The sequence below is a fragment of the Mauremys reevesii genome, linkage group 11, assembly GCF_016161935.1.
Source record: "Mauremys reevesii isolate NIE-2019 linkage group 11, ASM1616193v1, whole genome shotgun sequence".
In the NCBI taxonomy this organism is placed as follows: domain Eukaryota; kingdom Metazoa; phylum Chordata; order Testudines; family Geoemydidae; genus Mauremys; species Mauremys reevesii.
Window position 1 is genome coordinate 17,080,259 of NC_052633.1, and position 20,373 is coordinate 17,100,631.

A 20,373-nucleotide genomic window follows, 5' to 3' on the forward strand; every position below is an offset into this window, starting at 1 on the left:
TACACCTCTCAGCTGTTGTTCAGATGTACCCTAAGAAAGCTTAGAGGTGTTAGATAGCACAGCAACGAGACATACTGCATAGTCAATGACACTAGAATGCACTAGCTCTGCTACATTATCTAGTGCTGATGTGTAACAAATTCACCGTCTCACAGTTCTGGCATACATAACAACAAATTTACAATGGAGCTGAAATTGCGATAGTTTTGCTGCACATTTTCTGCATTAGCATTGTTACATTGCACCCCATATTCTTCATAGTTGTATGATTATGACATAATTATGATGCAATAATTATTGTACAAGATGGGTCAAGTAAGGTGTCATTGGAAAAGTTCTGATTTGCTGAATATGATTATCCTATTTGCATTCATGTATCATTTTTGTATCTGAAGTCATAAATATTGACTATGAATATGTATTTCAAATGGGCTTACTCTGGAAAACACCCACAGCCACCCTTTCAGGTACAACAATGAAGAAGTCAAAGAGTGCTAATGGTTGATCAACAAGGACAATGGGCTGTGGAATAATTTAGCCTTCCTGAGAGCCAGACAGCCTGTAAGTAATGGCTGCTATGAGTCTGCAAGGGATGACAACCAGATCACATGATTCTGGACTCCTGTATTTTTCCACAAACTGGTCTGGGAACCAAGTTTGAAACAAAAGGTTCCCGCCATTTGAAAAAGCTATATAAGGCAGGGAATGAAATCATTGGTTATTCTTCACTCCCCCACAACCGAACACCTAAGCGAAGCTCCAAAACAAAAGGATTTGGAACGGGGGTGGGGATCCCAAGCTGCAAAGCAAGTGCAGCTTGTGCCTTGAGCATCTGCAACCCTGCTTGTGTCATCAGTCAGGGTGAGAGATTGTTAATTCAAATCCTATCCTTCTAATATATTAAGCTTAGTTAGCATTTTTGTTTATTTGCTAGGTAATCTGCTTTGATCTTTTTGCTATCACTCAATCACTGAAAATCGATCTTTTGTAGTTAATAAACTTGTTTTATGCTTTATCTAAACCAGTAAGATTGGAGTGAAGTGCTTGGAAATCTTAGCTCAAGGGGCAGGGGCTGTTGTGTTTCCTCTCCACATTGAGGGAGGGGCAAACTTTATGAGCTTACTTTGTACAAATCTCTGTGCAGTGTAAGACGGTACAATGTTGGATTTATACTCTGGGGCAGAGGGTGGGGAGCTGGGAAATTGGCTGGTGTCTACTGGTTGCACTCAGGTGGCGCCACCTGCTGTTGTGTTGGGTGATAACAGGGCCTGGGTGAGGCTGGCTGTGTCCCCAAAGCATTGTGAGCAGGACCAGTCCAGCTGTGTGTCTTAGAGAGTCACAGTGGGCTCTCACAGCTCCCAGACTGCACCCCATCACAAGCATCTCAAGCCTACTGACACAGTGATGTGAAGTACATATTTATTTTCTATCTCCAAGTTACAAATATTTCATGTCAGAACATGACTCCTAAACAGCATCTTCTACTGGTTGTGTGTTGAAGTCCCCTGTATTGAGTATTAATCAAATTCAAAAGACTATTTGGGAGAAATCCTGGGGTCAATGGACGCTCCATAATACAGCAGCATCAGTATGGTACTACTGAGTGCAGTGCTGGGATACAGAACTTTAATGTAGTAGTAGTTCCACAGACCCTTTCATATTGCAGAATTCAGCTCTGCAGTCATCTACTCTGGTAAAAGTGTCCAGCTTTTTACAGCGCCTGCCGTGTGAAGTTCATGTAGCACAGGTTTAGCGTGGTCTAAACGTAGACACATCTGGTTCCCCCAGTGTGGCTGATCCCAGGGCCAGCTGCTCAGGTGGCCCCAGGGACAGGAACACCAGCCGCTGCTGGAGTGACCCTGCAGTCAGCCATTGCTGGAGCGGCCCCAAGACCAGCCGCACTGGCCACTGCTTGGGTGGCCCCTGGGACCACCCAACCAGTGGCCAATGCGGCTGGTCCGGGGTGCAACTGGCCCCGGGGACCACCTGAGCAACAGTCCTGGGGGTAGATGGAGCAGCTGCTGCTCAGCGGCCCCCAGCAGCAGTCCTAGGGCTGCCCCCAACAGCTGGTGCCACTGCCCTCCTCCAAGCAGCAGCCCCCCACCCCCTCCCCAGCAGTGGTCCCAGAGGCAGCCAGAGCAGCTGCAGCTCGGCTGCCTCCAGCATCTGGTGCCACTGGCCCCGTCTCCCGGAGCAGTGGCTCCTCAGCCCCTCCAGCAGCACGCCCCTCCCTCCCCTCAAGATTTAGTCAGGGGTATTTATAGTATAAGTCATGGGCAGGTCATATTGCCTGCGACCTGTTCATGACTTTTACTAAAAACACCCATGACTAAATGGTAGCCTTAGTAATGGCTACTGGCTACTATTCCTGCTAATGTCCTGCAGCAGCAGTCCTGGTGCACTTCCACACTGGCTACTGCAAGATGGGGCTGATGATTCTCAGCCCTTCCCCTGTGTGTTGGAGCAGACAGCTTATTAAGTCTGGATATGTTTCCTTTTCCTGAATTTACTCACAAGATACAAAAAGTCACATTGCTTCAGAACTGATAGCTGAAACAGGATTAATTTCTGAGCTTTCATGGTTCCTACTGGTTTCCATTATAGGCAAATACAAGGGCAAAACATGGCGAAATATATCTAAATATGAGCTTTTAAGGGGAAAACACTGATACTATTCAGACATGTGAGAACGTTTTCCTTTAAGAAGCTGTCAAACCAACACACAGAGAGCTATTCTTCCTTCAGTATGCCACATAACCCCAAAACTGTGTGCAGTAGTTATATGTATAACTGGGAGAGAGAAAGCATATGTTTTATCTCCAGTTTTGTTGTCAGTTTATAGAATATGTTTCATACAAAACCAGTTCATTTCTTATCACACGTGTATGTACTAGGCATGCTGTGAATTCTGTTAAATGTTCTCCATCCCTCTCACTTATAAAGATGTTCCTTCACAAGAGGCTTTTTATATTACTGAAATGAAAATGCTTATTCACACGCTTGTTATACCCCCATCAGATATTTGTATTTTCCATGAGCTGTGCTCACAGCATTGCCTACTTGTGGCAGTTAGGAGCACTGCAGGCTTTTATATATTAGAAATAGATAATCTATCTGTATATCTCAAAGCTTGATTAAATCTAACTATTCAACAGTGATTCAGGAAAGCTCCTTCACAGTTCTGAGTTCCCCCAGAGGGCAAATTTGTGGCAGCTGCAATCTTTGAGAAAATACCAAGAATAAATCTGTGGTTTCTTACGAATAGGAACCTTTCTACATAGCAGCCCAAGACAATCCTCTGCAGTGAAACTGTAAAATTATTTTTCAACCATTTAACAAGTGCTGATTTCATTTATTTTCATCCTAATGTCTGTAAAGCCAACTTTCCATATAATGACTTAAATAATCAACTCAGTGATATAGTTTTCAGGAACCATAATGATACTTACTGCATCTACAAGGTTTACCACAGATTTTGCAAAGTTGTTTGTGTACGCATGAGAAGAACGATGTTTTTTGAACTAAAAGAAAAAAATTAAAAAGAAATTAGAACTTGAATAATTACTGGAGTTAGATTTGTTTCAGCAAATGTGGAAAATGAATAATCTTAACACATGCTAAGGGAGAAATCACAAAAAAAGGTCTTTCTAGATCACAGCATGCCTCCTAAAGTCTATGCTTCTGTGGAATTAAATGAAAGCCTGTGTGCCAGGCTCAATAACATTTAACATGTACACATACAAAATATTTTAGTAAAAACTGTTCAGCCATAAAACAGCCTCTTAAAACTTCTTAAGAGTTTAAATAGTCAAATTTTTAAAAAGACATAATTGGGGCTAACATGAATTTTTCTAGAGCTCAAATTTATAAACGAGAGCTCAGAACTGGACCCTAATTGTCATGTTTAAATCTGACCATTTAAATACCATTCACCACTGACAGTGCACCACAACCTGAACTCTGACACCAAGAAGATGCCACCCTCTAATTGTCATTCTACAGACAACTCTTTACCAACCTATCCTTTCACAATATAACCTACTACAGCACCAAACATCCACAACTACTAAGGTTGGGTATGCATAGAAGGGTGAAAGGGGGGCAGAGTTAAGTTTGCAGTGCTTTATCTGTGTTAAGATAATGGTGAGTGAGTGTTTGAGGGTAGAGAAATAGAGACTATGTATTCTCAGATGGCTTAACTTTTCATTATCTTTCTTTTTGTGGATATATGTTGCATGTGTAGCAGACTTAACTGTTTCTGAAGTTTTTTGTGTATTATAATAAATGTGCATGTGACTTTCTGTATATTGTCTATCAATCCCCTCTGCCAACAAGTCAAACTTGCCAAAGATGATTGAGACTCAACAAAATTGTAAAGTTACAATTGTATTTCACAATATGATCTGCAAAAATGGAAAATTTGTGTCTTCAAAATGTCATGGACAATGAACTCAAAGTCTGCACAAAACTAACTAGCTAAAACTTTTCCACGAAAAACTTCTCACCAATTTCAGCTAATCCTGCTTACTAGCAACAGGTCTTGCTACTAAAGAATCGTATTATGAGGTTCCCCAAAAGGTCTTATCTACCCTCATTCTAAAGCATAGTAGACTTGATGTGATACTGTGAGACAAGAGGGTTCATGTGCCAAACTCTAAGCAACTGAGTTAGTACTCACATGCTTAAAGCCAGGCTCATGCTTAAATACCATCCCGAATCAGTGCGAGTAAAACAGTCTCCCTGGACTCTAATAGACATGCCTGAAGCCCTTTACAGAAGGAAATTTAAAAATTACAACTATTTAATAGTTTTATCTAAACAGCCAGTTACTTTACCTGTCAAACTAAACATTATAGAAATAATCTCTCAAGGCTGCTACACCACATTATATTGGTAAACTGTATACCATTTTTTTTTCATTCAGACTGATGCTATTTTTGTCTCACACAAGTCATTCAGTTAAATACAGATGAAATGCATAGAGATGGTGGATTTCACCCTATCAGCCTTGATTCAAATAGAAGCTACAGCCCATCCAGTCCACTTGCACAAGGTGATAAGCCATTTGATTTGTGTATTCACTGATCCCATGGCCCCTTCCTGTGGCCTACGTGAACACCACCTTCCTCAGTGGCCTACGCACAGCCAGTGCTAGGATCCCCACTTCCCACACCACATAGGGTTGGCAGGGGACCCTACCTGTTCAATTGCTCTTTTAGCAAATCACCTCATGCAGCACCAACATGGGGCTTAAATGGTATACACTAACACCATTAAAGTAGATTTTGAGGTTTTTCCTTAGGGAACCCTTTGATATTAGTATATATTTTATCCTTAACAAGTTGAAAGAATTTTCTGGAAGTGGAAAGTGAAAACAGTATTCTTGTGTTTCATTCTTCATTAAAATATTTGAATACAGAGAACTATACTGACAGTAAAAATACCAGAGAAGTTCCAGAAATAGAAATTAAGATTAATATAACTGTCTAAAAGTAAGGAATGGAAATAATGCATTTACTTGGGTTTTCATTGTTATAATGAGTGAAAGTTTTAAGAAAATAAGAAAAGCAAGTTAAAACATTAAACAATTATCAATACTTGATACATTTCAGTGTCAGAAACACTGTATAAGAAGAGGATTTTTTCAAAGTAAAATCTTACTGCAAGAGAAATCTGCCCTCTACTGGTAAGCAAAGTTCATAAGTATATGCTTATAAATTCTGGGTAGTACAACCCTTACTCGCATTGGTGAACACTTACAAGTAGCCTAATTTGACATTTTAATGTCAAAAACAGCATTACCCATTCCTGAGTCACCAATGACTCAGAAGCAAATGATTTTGAATGCTTACGGATCAATGTTCTAACAAATAAAGCACAAGATGGGGTACTAGCTGGTGTCTGCTACAGTTCACCAAATCACACTAGAGAACTGTATGACTGGCTCCCTTAAGAACCTGTCTTATAATGTGTAAGGAATAAAATGTGTTAATATCGGGGATTCAATCTGAGTGACATGTTCTGGACTTCTCATGCTGCTAGTAGTAAAACATCCTTGGAATTTTTAAATATTATAGATGACAATTTCCTAATTCAAAAAGTGTCACTTCTAACAAAATGGAATTATATATTAGACCTTATCTTGACAGATAAAGAGGAATTAATCACAGATCTAAAAAATTAGTAGCTGCGTAGGTCCAAGTGCTCAAGGCTTAATTACATCTGTTATGTGCAAACAGAATATACTCCAAACCAGTCATATGGATACTTGATGATTTTAAAAGGCCAATTTCTCTAAATTGAAAACAATTATAAGCTGAATCAGCCAGAAGAAATAGTTTAAAAAGAAAAATCTGAACAATAATTAGGAAATTTTTAAGAATATTTTACTAGATGCTCAAAAAACCCAGAAATTCCACAATTGAGAAAGAGGGCTATACTGGTATTTAAAAATAAACAAACACCTTGCTTTACAATGAAGTGAAAGCAGCAGTCAAAAATAAAAAAAAACCATAGAAATGGAAAAAATAATTAATATAAATTAGAAGCTAGAGCTGTAGAAAATTGGTAAGAGAAGCAAAAGGACACAAGGGGAAATCTATGGCCAGCAGAGTTAAGGACAATAAGTATTTCTAGAACAAAAGGAACCCTAGCAATGGTACCCTAACAATGGGTCAACTACTAGCTAGACATGGCAGAAGTGTTTGATACATACTTCTGTTCATTTGGCTTTTTTCAAAATCCAGATAATTTATTTTTATCCTATGATGATGAATACCTTCCATTTCAAGAGTGATTAAGGAGGTTGCTAAAAAGCAGCTACTAACCTTAAACATTCTTAAAATTAGCAAGTCTGGATAATTTCCATCCAAGAGTTTTAAAAGAGCTTACAGAGGAGCTCTCTGGACCATTAATGTTGATTTTTAATAAGGCTTGGAACACTGTGGAAGTTCCAGCGGACTGGAAGAAAGCTAATGCTGTGCCAATATTTTAAAAGGGTAAATGACACAACTCAGGTCATTACAAGCCTGTCAGACTGACTTTGATCCTGGACAAAATAATGGAATAGCTAATATGGAGCTCGATAAATAAAGACTTAAAAGAGGGTAATATAAATAATGCGAATTAAAATGGATTTAAGGAAGACAGATCTTATCAAAACTAACTTCATTTTTTTTTAAGTGAGATTTCAACTTTGACTAATAAAGGTAATAGTGTTGCTGAAATATACAGTAACTCCTCACTTAAAAGTTGTCCCGGGTAACGTCGTTTCGTTGCTGATCAATTAGGGAACATGCTTGGTTAAAGTTGTGCAATGCTCCCTTATAACGTCATTTGGCAGCTGCCTGCTTTGTCCACTGCTTGCAGGAAGAGCAGCCTGTTGCAGCTAGCTGGTGGGGGCTTGGAACCAGGGTGGACCGGCAGCCCCCCCCATGAGCTCCCCGCACCTCTAAATTCCCTGTGCAGCAGCCGCAGGTCAGCTGTCCCTCCCCCTACTGCTATGTGCTGCTCCTGCCCTCTGCCTTGTAGCTGCTCCCAGGAGCCTTCTGCTTGCTGTGCAGGGGAGGGGGGGAGAGATGGAGGCTAATGTCAGGGTGCCTCCCTCCCCCCTACTCCTGCTCCCTGCTTACCCCTTCTCTATATATAGCAGGGTGGGGACAGGACAGGGCTCAGGATGGAGAAAGCTTGCTGGCCACAGCTGCTGTCTCAACTTCCTGATCTTTTTAAAGGCAACGTACTTAGAGTGGTGTCAGCATACTCAAAGGGGCAATGTGCATCTCTCTCTCTCCCCCACACCCTCAGGGTGTGTGTCTCTGTCTGCCATCTGTCTCCCCTCCCTCCATTCATGCTGCCTTGTAGAGTGTGAGGCTACATTAACAATAACGTGTTAACCCTTCAGGGCTCAGCCAACTGCTAGTTCGTCATTTAGCAGTAAGGCATTCCCTGGGAAAAATCCCACCCTCTGATTTCACCACCTCAACCAAGCTTCGCAATCATCATTGCTGTGTACAGTATTAAATTGTTTGTTTAGAACTTATAGCATGTGTGTGTGTGCGTGTATAGTTTTTTTGTCTGGTGAAAATAGATTTCCCTGGAACCTAGCCCCCCTTATTTACATTAATTCTTATGGGGAAATTGGATTCATTTAACATCGTTTCGCTTACAGTCGCATTTTTCAGGAACATAACTACAATGTTAAGTGAGGAGTTACTGTATTTACGCTTCTGCAGGACATCTGACTTGGTACTACAAGACATTTTGATTAAGAAACTAAAAAGATACTAAATTAACATGGCACACATTAAATATATTTAAAAACTGGCTGATAGGTCTCAAAACATAATTGTAAACAGGGAATCATCATCAAGCGCATGTGTTTCTAATGGGATAAGTTCTCGGCCCTCTGCTATTTAAATTTTTTATCAGCGACCTGGAAGAAAACAAAGAACTCCTGGTAAAGTTTGCAAATGACACAAAGGAGCCAATAGCTGCTGCTGCTCCGCCGGCCACCAGTGAGGGACAGTCTGCCGCTTCAGGCTTCCTCAGGGAGGCCAAAGTGGCGGACCATCACTGGTGGCCTGTACTGCAGGCAGACCTGCTGCAGCCAGGGGAGAGGCGCCCCTCCCGCGACCCCAGTCCAGCCCCCTCAGACCTGCCATGGACGGGGGAGAGGCGACCCTCCCCTGGCCCCAACCCAGCCCAGCCCAGGCCGCCACCGGACCTGCTGCGGACAGGGGGAGAGGGTCCCCAACCCAATCCAGCCCAGCCCAGCCCCAGACCTGCCACGGATGGGGAAGAGGCGCCTATTCTGTGGCCCCAGCCCAAGAGCTGCCACGGTGGGGAGAGCCACCTCTCTCCCCACCCCCCAGACCAGGTGCTGCTGCTGCTGGGAGAGAAAACTGCTGGGAGAGAAAGCTGCGGGGAGTCCTCTCTCCCCGCCGTAGACCCAGGGCAGCCTGTACCCCAAACCCCTCATCTCCAGCCTGAGCCCTCACTCCCCCCAAACTCCAACCCACTGCTCCAGCCCCCTCTTGCACCCAAAACCCCTAATCCCCAGCCCCACCTCAGAGCCCGCACCCCGAGCCAGAGCCCTCACCCCCTCCTGAACCTCAGCCCTCTGCCCCTCCCCACACGCCAAACCCCTCAACCCCTCCTGCCGCATTAATTTTATTATGTACACCAATATGGAGGTGATGTGTCGCACCTCACCTCCATATTGGTGCACATAACAAAATTCATTCCGCACATTAGAGTGAACACTGATTCTGAGGTGAGGGCACAAATATCAGATACCCAGCAGGCCAACGTGACCACTACCAGGAACACAACCTTCCAGGAAAGGAGAAGGAGGGAGCAAGAAACCAGAGGCTCGAAGGGGGACCCATGAGCCACGACAGCACCAGATTCAAGTCCCATGGAGGCAAAGGATTCCTAACATGTGAGTAGAGGATCTCCAGGCCCTTACAGAATCTGGCTGGGGTATCCTAAGTGAAAACTGACCTGCCCTCGAACGGCAGGTGGAAGGCTGAGATGGCTGCAAAATGGACCTTGATTGAAGAGAGGGACATGCCCTGGAGCTTGAGATGCAGGCGGTAGTCTAGAATGAGCTGCAATGAAGTTCGCTTGGGGTGGACACCTTTATCCGCAATCCAGCAGATGAACTGCTTCCACTTGATCACGTAGGTCACTCTGATGGAGGACTTTCTACTTCCCAACAAGACTCGCTGAACCTCGGCCGAACACTGTTGTACCTGCACATTTAGCCACGCAGCAGCCAAGCCGTCAGATGCAGCACCGCCAGATTCGAGTGCAGAAGAATGCCATGGTTTTGGGACAACAAGTCCACCCCGAGCGGCAGCTGGAACGGGGTCACCACTGAGAGGCAACACTGCTGAACCACTGTTGGCACAACCGTGCCACCAATATGAGGATGACCTTCGCCCTGTCTTCATGAGGATCCTGGGACGCAATGGCACCCAAAGGAAGGTGTACATCAGAGCCCTCGACCACTGGAACAGGAAGGCATCTGACAGGGATCCTTTGTCCATGCCCTGAAACTATCAGAAAACTTGGCAATTTCTGTTCTGCCTAGACACGAATAGGTCAACACAGGGAGTTGGCCCCTTGTGGAAGACAGAAGTGACCACCTCCGGGTGAAGGGACCACTCGTGGCGAGACAAGAATGTCCTTCTGAGGCGGTCTGCCCAAGCATTCTTGGCCCCAGTAGGTGAGCGGCTATGAGATGGACATTGTGCTGCATACAGAAGTCCCAGAGTCGGAGGGCTTCTTGGCAGAGGGCAGATGACCTGCCCCTGTGATGCCTATTGATATAGAAGACCGTGGCCGTGTTGTCCATCAGGATCTGAACCACCATGCCTTAAATGTAAGCCAGAAAGGCCTGGCAGGCTAGGTGAACTTCCCTGAGTTCCCTGACGTTGATGTGCAGGGACCAATCATGACTGGACCAACAACCTTGCGTACTGAGATTGCCCAGGTAGGCTCCCCATCCCAGGTCTGAAGCATCGGAGTCACCGAAGAGACTGGGGCCGTGAAGGGGACTCCTTCCAACATCGATGTGGGATCTTACCCCCAGGCGAGAGACAACAGTACTCTGTCTGGAATCCTGAGCACCCGGTCCATGCTGTGCTAGTTGAGGACATAGACTGACACCAGCCACACCTGTAGGGGTCTGAGGCAGAGTCACACATGCCAGACCACATAAGTGCATGCCGCATGTGACCTGTCTCAGGCACGAGTGGGCGGTGGTGAGCATTTGGGCATGCAAAGACGAGATGAGGTCCACCGTGGCTTGGAATCGAGTCTCAGGACGGAAGGTTCTGGCCCGAGGGGAGTCAAGTAGCACCCCAATAAATTCTATGCATTGCACTGGAGTCAGGGTTAACATTTTCTCATTTATTATTAGTCCCAGGTCTCAACAGGTGCAACAGACCAGATCGAGATGCCTCCGTATCTGATCTGAGGACCAGCCCCTTATCAACCAATCTTCGAGGTACAGGTAGATTTGGACTCCCTGACCTTGGAGGTAAGCAGCCACTGGTGCTATACACTTTGTGAACACACTCAGAGAGACCAAAGGGCTTTGCCATGAACTGGAAATGGCGCTGACTGAACATGAAGCGGCGGAAGTGCCGGTGCCCCAGGAAAATGGAAATATGGAAGTATGCATCCTTTAAATCGAGGGAGGCATACCAGTCTCCCAGATCCAGGAAGGGAATGATGGAGGCCAGGGAGACCATGAGAAAGAGAAGGTTACTCCCTTTGTGCAGTAACTGAGGTTCTTCGAGATGGTTGTCCCTGTGGGTGCTCCACTTTAGGTGTCTTGGTGCCCTGCACTTGTAATCAGAGATTTGCAGTAGCAGTGCCCTGGTTGACCGCGGCAGGCAGCTACTTAGCGTGTGCAGCCAACCGTCCCTCAGTTCCTTCTCTACCCCAGAGAGTCAGTGTGAAATTCCGAAGTAGAGAGGAGGAGGAAGGTAGTGGAGCACCCACAGGGACAACCATCTCGAAGAACCTCACTTACTGCACAAGGTGAGTAACCTTCTCTTCTTCTTCAAGGACTGTCCCTGTGGGTGCTCCACTTTAAGTGACTATAGAGTAGTACCTCTCAATGGGAGACAGGGCTTCAGAGTATCATTGTTAATGGTGGATAGCACCAAGAGTCCGAACTGAGTATCGGCAGAGGAATGTTGTTCCAGGGAAACAGTGTTTGATAAACGTGTGGGCCAAGACCCAGGTAGCTGCCCTGCAAATGTCTATGATGGGTACATTATTGAGAAACGCTACTGACATGGATAGTGCTCTGGTGGAGTGCGTACAAACCCCAACTGGAGCTGGGATGTTGCTCTGATGATAGCATAGGTGGATTTACCAGACATCCACTTAGATAGTCTTTATTTAGAGATGGCCTCACCCTTTGATCGCTCTGTGACTGATAGAAAGAGACATGACGATTTTCTAAATGTCTTTGTTCTTTCTAGGTGGAAGGCCAGAGCTATACGGATGTCGAGAGTGTGAAGGGATGCTTCCCAGGCATCAGCGTGCAGTTTTGGAAAAAACACAGTTAAGTAAATGGGTTGCTTTAAATGAAACGAGCAGGCTGCTTTAGGTATAAATTTAGGATGGGCTCTTAGGATCTCTTTGTCTTTATGGAATGTGGTATGCAGCGGGTATGCCATTAGGGCCCCTAGCTCCCTTACGCTTCTTGCTGAAGTGATCGCGATAAGAAAGGAGGCCTTCATTGATAGATGTAGCAATGAGGAAGTCGCAAGGGGTTTGAATGGTTTCTCCATGCAGGCGCGTAGCATGAGGTTAAGGTCTCATATTAGAGTAGGGTGTTTTAGGGGAGGGTAGATGTTGGTCAAGCCCTTTAAAAATTGTTTAGTTGTTGGATGAGTGAAGATCATGGTTCCATCTACTTTATCATGTAGTGAGGTGATCGCTGCTAAGTGTACCTTTATGGAGCTATTGGAAAGGCCTGGCTTTTTAAGGCCTAGTATGAAGTCCAGGACTCTGGTTAGAGGGGCAAAATGAGGAGACATATGGTGAGCCTCACACCAGGAGCAGAAATATACCCACTTATGAGCATGTTTTGCATGTGCTCAGTTTGCGACTATTCAAGAGAATGTCTTTAACCTCCTCAGTAATCCTGATCCAGGCCCATTAGCCATTGAGTAACCAGGCCTTGAGGCAGAGAACCGCTAGGTTGGGGTGACTGACACAGCCACCATCCTGTGTCAGGAGCTGAGGAAGTAGCAGAAGGGATCGAGGGTGTTTCACTGCCATCTGTTTCAGGTATGGGAACCACGTGTGCCTGGGCCATGTGAGTGCAATAAGTATGACCCGGGCCTTGTCCTGTCTGATTTTGTGTAGCACCCGGCTCAATAGAGGAATCGGGGGAAACATGTACATTAGTGGTGCTTCCTATTTTGTAAGTAGGGCATCGCCCAGGGAATGGTGACTGAAATACTGAAGGCATTTTGTATTGTGAGCCATTGCAAATAAATCTATAGTAGGGAACCCCCACCGGTTGAACATGGTCATGAGGGTCGGGTAGTCCATCTCCCACTCATGGGCTTGTGAGAAGTGTCTCTCAGCTGGTCTGCCGTGGTATTCTGAAGCCCTGGCAGGAAAGCTGCAGAAATGTCTATCTTGTTGGATATGCACCATAGCCATAGGTGTAGTGCCTCGATGCAGAGAGGGTACGATTGAGCTCCACCCTGTTGGTTTATATAAAACATACCGGCTGTGTTGTCCATGAGGACACTGATGGTATTGTTGTGAATAAGCAGAAGGAAGTGTTTGCATGCTTTTGTGACTGCTCAGAGCTCTAGAATGTTTATATGTAGGTTGGTTTCCACTGGGAACCAGCGTCCCTGGATGGTGTTGTCCAGGTGGGCTCCCCATCCCCAGTCGCTCTGACTCAAGCCAAAGGCGGTAGAAAAGAAACTGAAGGACTGTTGGCTGCGCACTCTAAGTAGCTGCCCAGAGTGGTGTGAGACGGCTGCCGCACGTGCGCAGCCAACCAGGGCACTGCTACTACAAATCTCCGATTACAAGCGGAGGGCCCCAAGACACCTAAAGTGGAGCACCCACAGGGACATTCCTCGAAGAACTTAAACTTCTTGAGAGACGAGTTGCGCAATGCAGGTCCAGGATAGGTCTGAGGCCCCTTTTTGCCTTCAGAATTAGGAAGTAGTGGGAGTAGAATCCTCTGCCTTCCATGTTCCGAGGAACCTCTTCCACTGCCCCCAGACGCAGGAGGTTTTCAACCTCCTGAATGGAGAGTTGCTCATGAGAAAGATCCCTGAAGAGGGACGGGGAAGGGGGGTGGGAAGGATAGTTGGCTATAAATTGCAGGGTGTAACCCGAAGAAATGGTACTGAGTACCTAGTGGTCCGATGTGATTTGGGACCAGGCCAACTGGAAAGGGTGGAGGCATTTGAAGAAGGAGGGGGATGGATCCAGTACATTGGCTGGGCCACCGCCCTTGGGCGTACCCTCAAAAAGACTTCTTCTGGCCTCCCTGATTTTTGGGAGGGTCGGGCTGTGCCGCCAGAAGGGAAGATGATGGATACTGTCTCTTAGACCCCTTGTCCTTCTCCTTCCTCCTGTAAGAGCATGATCTGGTGATTAGACACTCAGATCTGCAAGCTGGCCACTGAATAAGACTTTTGGCTAAGCAAGTCCAGCCTCTTACTGTCTTTATTTTTTGGTGTCCTGCTAACCTGTCCCTGCTTGTCCCTCTCGTTCACTGTGGACACGACCAGTGATGCCGCCGGGGGATGAGTGTACACATACTAAAAGCCCTCTTCAGGGACGTAATATTTCTTTTCCGCCTTCTTGGAAGTCAGCATAATAGAGAAGGAAGATAGCCACAACGATTTGGCTATCTTGAGGACCCTCGGGTGGACAGGCAATGCAATCTGTGCTGGGGTGGTGACCGAGATGACATTGAAGAAGTTATCAACCTCCTCTGTGATCTCCTCAATTTGCAGACCAAGGTTCTCCGTCACCCATTTAAGGAGGGCATGGTGCACCTTAGAATCGTCCGGGGGACTGCTAGGGTGGGGTGGCCTGGTGACTGCCTTGTCCAGAGATGATGACAAAGATTCTACCACCTGTAGGAGGGTGTTGCCTCTTCTTTCATGGGGGAGGGTTTCCTCGATGCCAGGGTGCGGTGCAGTGCGCTGCCTCGACCTCCGCCTTCTGACTGTGGTGCTGGGCAGTGCCAGCTTGCCCGATGCAGCCAGGGAGGACTGGGAGTATTGGACCGGCATCACCGGCACCTCGCCCCATGGGATCCAGTACTGCCACTGTGGGGGGCACTGTCCCTGCTGCACCAGTATCGCGACTGGTGCTGCCTCGGTCTCCCTCATTGGTGGGAGTTGTCCCATCTTGGCGACGGGCTGAAGTCACAGTCTGACCCTGATCATTGTCCCTCTGACACCATGGCGGGGCCGTTGAAGCCTGGGTCTGTTTGCTGACCCTGGCAGGCGAGCGGCGGGATAACAGTGAGTAGCACTGCCTGCCCGAGGAACGGTACTGGGGTGAATGAGACCAGTGCCGAGATCCTGAAGGACCCCTCCAGGACAGCTACTGATGCCTGGGAGACTGCCTGGGAGAGGGTGACTGCCACCTCGGCGACCTGTAGCCAGAGGATTGCGGTACCATTGGTATAGGGAACGGTGCCTCAAATCCGGAGTCCCATGCCTACTAGGTGGAGATCTTGTTGGAGAGCTGACCTGGCAATGGCTAAAAGGGGTCCGAGGTTGTGGCGATAGGGGCCTGCATCTGCGGTCTGGCGATCGGGGGAGTTCAGCCAGGCTATGCTGCACCCCGGTGGGCTTGCGCTTTGGTGCTGGGGGCGGAGCTGCTTTGGTCACCTGGCATGGCACATGCAGAGCCGGTCGGCTTTGCTGTCTAGCCACTGGGACCGGTTCAGGCACTGAAGGCCCCACGATAGGCTGGGAGCCCCTGTCGCTGCCTGGAGTGGGGGGCAGGTCCAAAGCCGGGCTGGGAGGTCCGACCTCAGCGGCACCCCGGGAAGTCCCAAAGTGGGCGCATGGCCTCATACAGGTCCTTTGTCCGTCCTTCAGTGCCGAGGGACTCTGCATCTTCTGCTGCTTCCTTGGCACCAGCGAAAGGGAGCAGTGCCAGGCTGAGGCCATGGCTGATGTACTCTGTGTGGATTCTGTGGTGGAGGGCTCAGACACGGGGAAAAGGGCAGCCTCCATCAGGAGGATCCTCAAGCGAATCTCTCACTCCTTCTGGGTGTTGGGGCTGACCGCAAGTTACCTTGGGCTGTTGTTACAGCATGGTTCGGGGGGAGCTAGTAGTGAACAGGCTTTGACTGGCCGGGCTGGCTTGCACCCACTTGGCTGGATAAACAAGTGAAGAGATAAGCAAGGCCCAAGACTGTGAAGAGTGGGACTAGAAAACAGCAGTTTCCTGCCAGAGCCTGCTTATGGGTTAATATGCCCCCCCCCCACTTAGAAGGAGGTGATAATTAAAAACGGCTATGCAATTTGCTTTAGATGAACAGTCTCACCTGTGGACCCTGGCCTTATGAGTGCCCAAGAATTCCCCATGCTGGAGCAGCGCTTGCTACGAGCCCTCAAGGACAAGGCTAGAAGGTCCGGGACTGTCCACAGCAGAAGGGCCGTAAGCATTGATTCTTGCTTGCTTGCTGGAAAGCACATATTTAGTAATGTGTTAAGGCTGGGAAGCTTATTATACTTTGGCAATAAAACTGGTTATACTTATGCACCTGGTGTGGCTTCATTGAGTGTATCCGAGCCCTCTCCTTTGGATTGACACCAGGTCTGAAGGCAAAGGTTTTTGCAGATGCAACACCTGTCTTTCCTGTGGCTTGAGACAACTTGAGACAACTGTCATGTGGATCACTGATTAGCATCAGCCTGCTGCATGCCAAACACAACTTTAAGCCGCTCAGGGCAAAGTCCCAAAAGGGACTAATTAACTTAACGCTATCAACTAACTACTATGAACTACATACAACAATCAGTAGAACGAAGTCTATGCAAAAGGCTATGAAGAAACCGCTAGTACTCTTGCGAAGCAAGGCAAGGTACTCCAACCAACCATCACGGGCGGTAAGAAGGAACTGAGAGGGCGTAGGGCTGGCGGCACCTGATATACTGCCACATGCGTGTGGCACTCCAGAGGGCGCCACAACCGGCCCCCAGGTACCGCTAAGGCATAAATCTCCAACAACTGTGCATGTGAGCATGCACACACCTAAAATGGAATTGACATGAGCAAGCACTCAAAGAAGAATAGTGAATTCTATCCTGGGAAGCAGCAACTCTGAAAAAAAATACTTAGGGTCATGATGGATAATTAGCTGAACATGAACTCCTAGTACAAAGCAATGGCTAAAAGGGCTAATGAGATCCTGGGATGTATAAACAGGGGAATATCAGCTAAGAGCAGAGAAGTTATATTACTTCTGTATCTGGCACTGCAACCAATCCTGAAATTCTGTGTCCAGTTTCGGTGTCCACACTTCATGAAGGATGTTGAAAAATAGGAGAAGGTTCAGAGAAGAGCAACAAGAATGATATAAAGGATTGGAAAACATTCCTTAGAATGAGAGATTCAAAGAACTCATTCTATTTAGCTTATCAAAGAGGATAAAGGGTTGACTTGATCACAGTCCGTAAGTACCTTTGCGAGAAGCAGAAATTTGATAAGGGAGAGCAAAGGTATAACAAGATCTAATGGCTGGAAACTGAAGGTAGACAAATTCAGATGAGAAATGAGGCATGAACTTAACAAGGATTGTGGAGGATGCTCCTTTATTGGCAATTTTTAAATCAGGATTGGATTCTAAGAGATATGCTCAGGGGCGGCTCTACACATTTCGCCGCCCCAAGCACGGCGTCATGCCACGGGGGACGCTCTGCCGCTCGCCGGTCCCGCAGCTCCGGTGGACCTCCCACAGGTGTGCCTGCGGAGGGTCCGCTGGTCCTGTGGCTTCGGTGGAGCCGCGGGACCAGTGGACCCTCCGCAGGCATGCCTGCGGGAGGTCCACCGAAGCCGCGGGACCAGCGGACCCTCCGCAGGCATGCCGCCGAAGGCACCCTGCCTGCCGCCCCTGCGGCGGCCAGCAGAGCGCCCCCCGCAGCATGCCGCCCCAAGCACGTGCTTGGCGTGCTGGGGCCTGGGGCCACCCCGGATATGCTCTAGTTCAAGCACAACTATCGGACTTAAAGAATTAATTCAGGGAAGTCCTATGGCCCGCATTATTAAAAAACACCATTATTAAAATAACAGCAAGAGGACTAAAAAAGTGCCACCATGGCTAAGCAACAGAGGAAAAGAAGTGGTTAGCGGCAAAAAAGAATCCTCTAAAAACAGGAAGTCATTTCATATTGAGGAAAATAGAAAGGAGAATAAACTCTGGCAAGTCAAGTGTAAACATATAATTAGGCAGGCCAAAAAAGAATTTGAAGAGCAACTAGTAAAAGACACAAAAACCGATAGCAACAATTTTTTTAAGACTATCAAATGCAGGAACATTGCCAAACAATCAGTGGGGCTACTAGATGATCAAGGGGCTGAAGGAGCATTCAAGGAAGACAAGGCCATTGCGGAGAAGCTAAATCAATTCCTTGCATCAGTCTTCACTCTATAGGATGTGAGGGAGATCCCCACATCTGCGCCATTCTTTTTAGGTGACAAATATGAGGAACTGTCCCAGACTGAGATATCAATAGAGGATGTTTTAGAACAAATTGATAAATATTTCCCCAGGACCAGATGTTATTCATCCAAGGGTTCTAAAGGAACTCAAATATGGAATTGCAGAACTACTTACTGAGTTACGTAACCTATTGCTTAAATCAGCCTCTGTACCTCTGGAAAATGGGGTAAACAGTGAGATGACAAAATCTGCACATGATACAAAATTACACAAAACAGTTAAGTCCAAAACTAACTCCAAAGAATTACAAAAGGAGCTCACTAAACTGAGTAACTGGGCAACAAAATGGTAGATGAAAATCAATGTTGATAAGTGCAAAATAATGCACATTTGAAAAAATAATCTCAACTATGCATACAAAATGATGGGGTCTAAATTAGCTGTTACCACTCAAGAAACAGATCTTGGAGTCATCATGGATAGTTCTCTGAAAATATCTGCTCAATGTCCAGCGGCAGTCAAACAAGCTAAACAAATGTAAGGAAAGAGACAGATAATAAGACAGAAAATAGAATGCCAATAGATAAATCCAGGGTACACCCACACCTTGAATAATGCATGCAGTTCTGGCTTCCCTAACTCAAAAAAGATACATTAGAATTGCAACAGGTACAGAGAAGGACTACAAAAATGATTGGGTATGCAACAGTTTCTATGTGAAGTGTTTAAAAAGATTGGGACTGTTCATCTTAGAAAAGAGATGACTAAGGGGGGATATGATAGATGTGTATAAAATCATGAATGGTGTGGAGAAAGTGAATAAGTGTTATTTACATAAACAGACGAACCAGGGGTCACCCAATGAAAATAATAGGCAGCAGGTTTAGAACAAATACACAGTAAACCTGTGGAACTTGTTGCCAAGAAATGTAGCAAAGGCCAAAAGTATAAATTGATTCAAAAAAAGAATTAGATAATCTCATGGAGGATAGGTCCATCAATGGCTACTGGCAAAGATGGTCAGGGTTACTATCCTATGCTCTGGGCGTCCCTAAACCTCTGAATGCCATAAGCTGGACTGGATGACAAGGGATGGATCACTTGATAACTACCCTGTTCTGTTCATTCCCTCTGAAGCATCTAGCACTGGCCCCTGTCGGAAACAGGATAATGGGCTAGATGGACAAGTGGTCTGACCCCGTATAGCCATTCTTATGTTCTTATTATTCAGGATGTCAGATGAGATGACTGCAACAGTTCCTTCTGGCCTGAAAATCTAAGAATATAGTAAAGAATCTATGAATTGGAATCAAGGAAATTACTCATATGGATTAAGTGTTCACCAATGTAAGGGTTACGTATTCTACCCCTTCAGATTTAAAGGGTAAATATTGTACATTCACAAATGCTTCTTTTAGAGCTACTTCTACAATCTACTCTACGAACAAAAAATTCTGCAGTGTATATCAGAGTGAAATTTTCCCTTTATATTTAAGATAGTGAAGACATGCAATACATCTATTTTTCTAGTAAAAAAAAAAGCCAATAGTTTATAATGCATCTAAAGAATTTAGGAACATCTGGTAGGAGACAATTCTGACATTCTAATATTTGTGTTAAATCGGGAGACTGGACAAAAAGAACGAGACAAGGTACAGAGAGAGAGAGAGAGAGAGAGAGAGATTGGCAGAATACTTGTACTCTTAGTCCACGTTATAGACCTAAGAACATTTCTTTGGCATTCAAATATTTTGGTTAGGCTCTTGCTACCAACAGGTGACACTTCAATATCCCTTTCATATATTATTAAGTTATTATCCAATTATTTAAAAAAACCAACAACACTTAAACCTCATTTCTTCGGAAACCGAAGTGCTTGAAAAGATATGTACCTACATGCACATATACAGTAGACATGTAACACTAAAAAAATAAACTGGATAAATAATTTGTGCTTGTAAACCAGGTCAACAGAAATTTTCAATACATTCTTGTAGATATTTAGAAAAGAACAAGTCTGCGGATTTTTTTTACATTTTACATAACGCTGAGGCGCAAATCAAGCCCTCCTACTGAACAACATGCAGCAGGGTCAAAGTTAAAGGGGAAAACCCCATAGTCTTGAGGCTACAGGAATTCTACTGCATAATGTGCTGGTGTAGGGAGTAGATGGGTAGGTTTTGTGG

At 45.8% G+C, this 20,373-nt stretch overlaps 1 protein-coding gene and 1 long non-coding RNA gene across 15 annotated transcripts in view; one reads left to right on the top strand and one right to left on the bottom strand.

Moving 5' to 3' along the window:
• ADAM23 (ADAM metallopeptidase domain 23) overlaps positions 1-20,373 on the bottom strand; it is a 199,921-nt gene that overhangs the window by 89,148 nt on the left and 90,400 nt on the right. For all 12 annotated transcript variants that reach the window (XR_005586049.1, XR_005586050.1, XM_039493898.1 and 9 more), the window contains exon 10: positions 3,450-3,521. Coding sequence is in view for 10 of the 12 variants with exons in the window: in XM_039493898.1 (XP_039349832.1) it covers positions 3,450-3,521 (72 nt within the window). In the remaining 2 variants the exon portion in view is untranslated. The remainder of the gene's footprint in view (positions 1-3,449; positions 3,522-20,373) is intronic.
• On the top strand, positions 1,338-16,283 carry LOC120374385. Of its 3 annotated transcripts, XR_005586065.1 has the most exons (5): positions 1,338-1,411; positions 5,613-5,686; positions 10,925-11,044; positions 12,000-12,081; positions 16,056-16,283. It is a non-coding gene; the product is annotated as an uncharacterized LOC120374385 (long non-coding RNA). The 3 variants fall into 3 exon arrangements; XR_005586063.1 differs by lacking the exons at positions 1,338-1,411; positions 5,613-5,686; positions 10,925-11,044; positions 12,000-12,081 and adding an exon at positions 13,386-13,679; XR_005586064.1 differs by lacking the exons at positions 1,338-1,411; positions 5,613-5,686; positions 10,925-11,044; positions 12,000-12,081 and adding an exon at positions 13,386-13,668.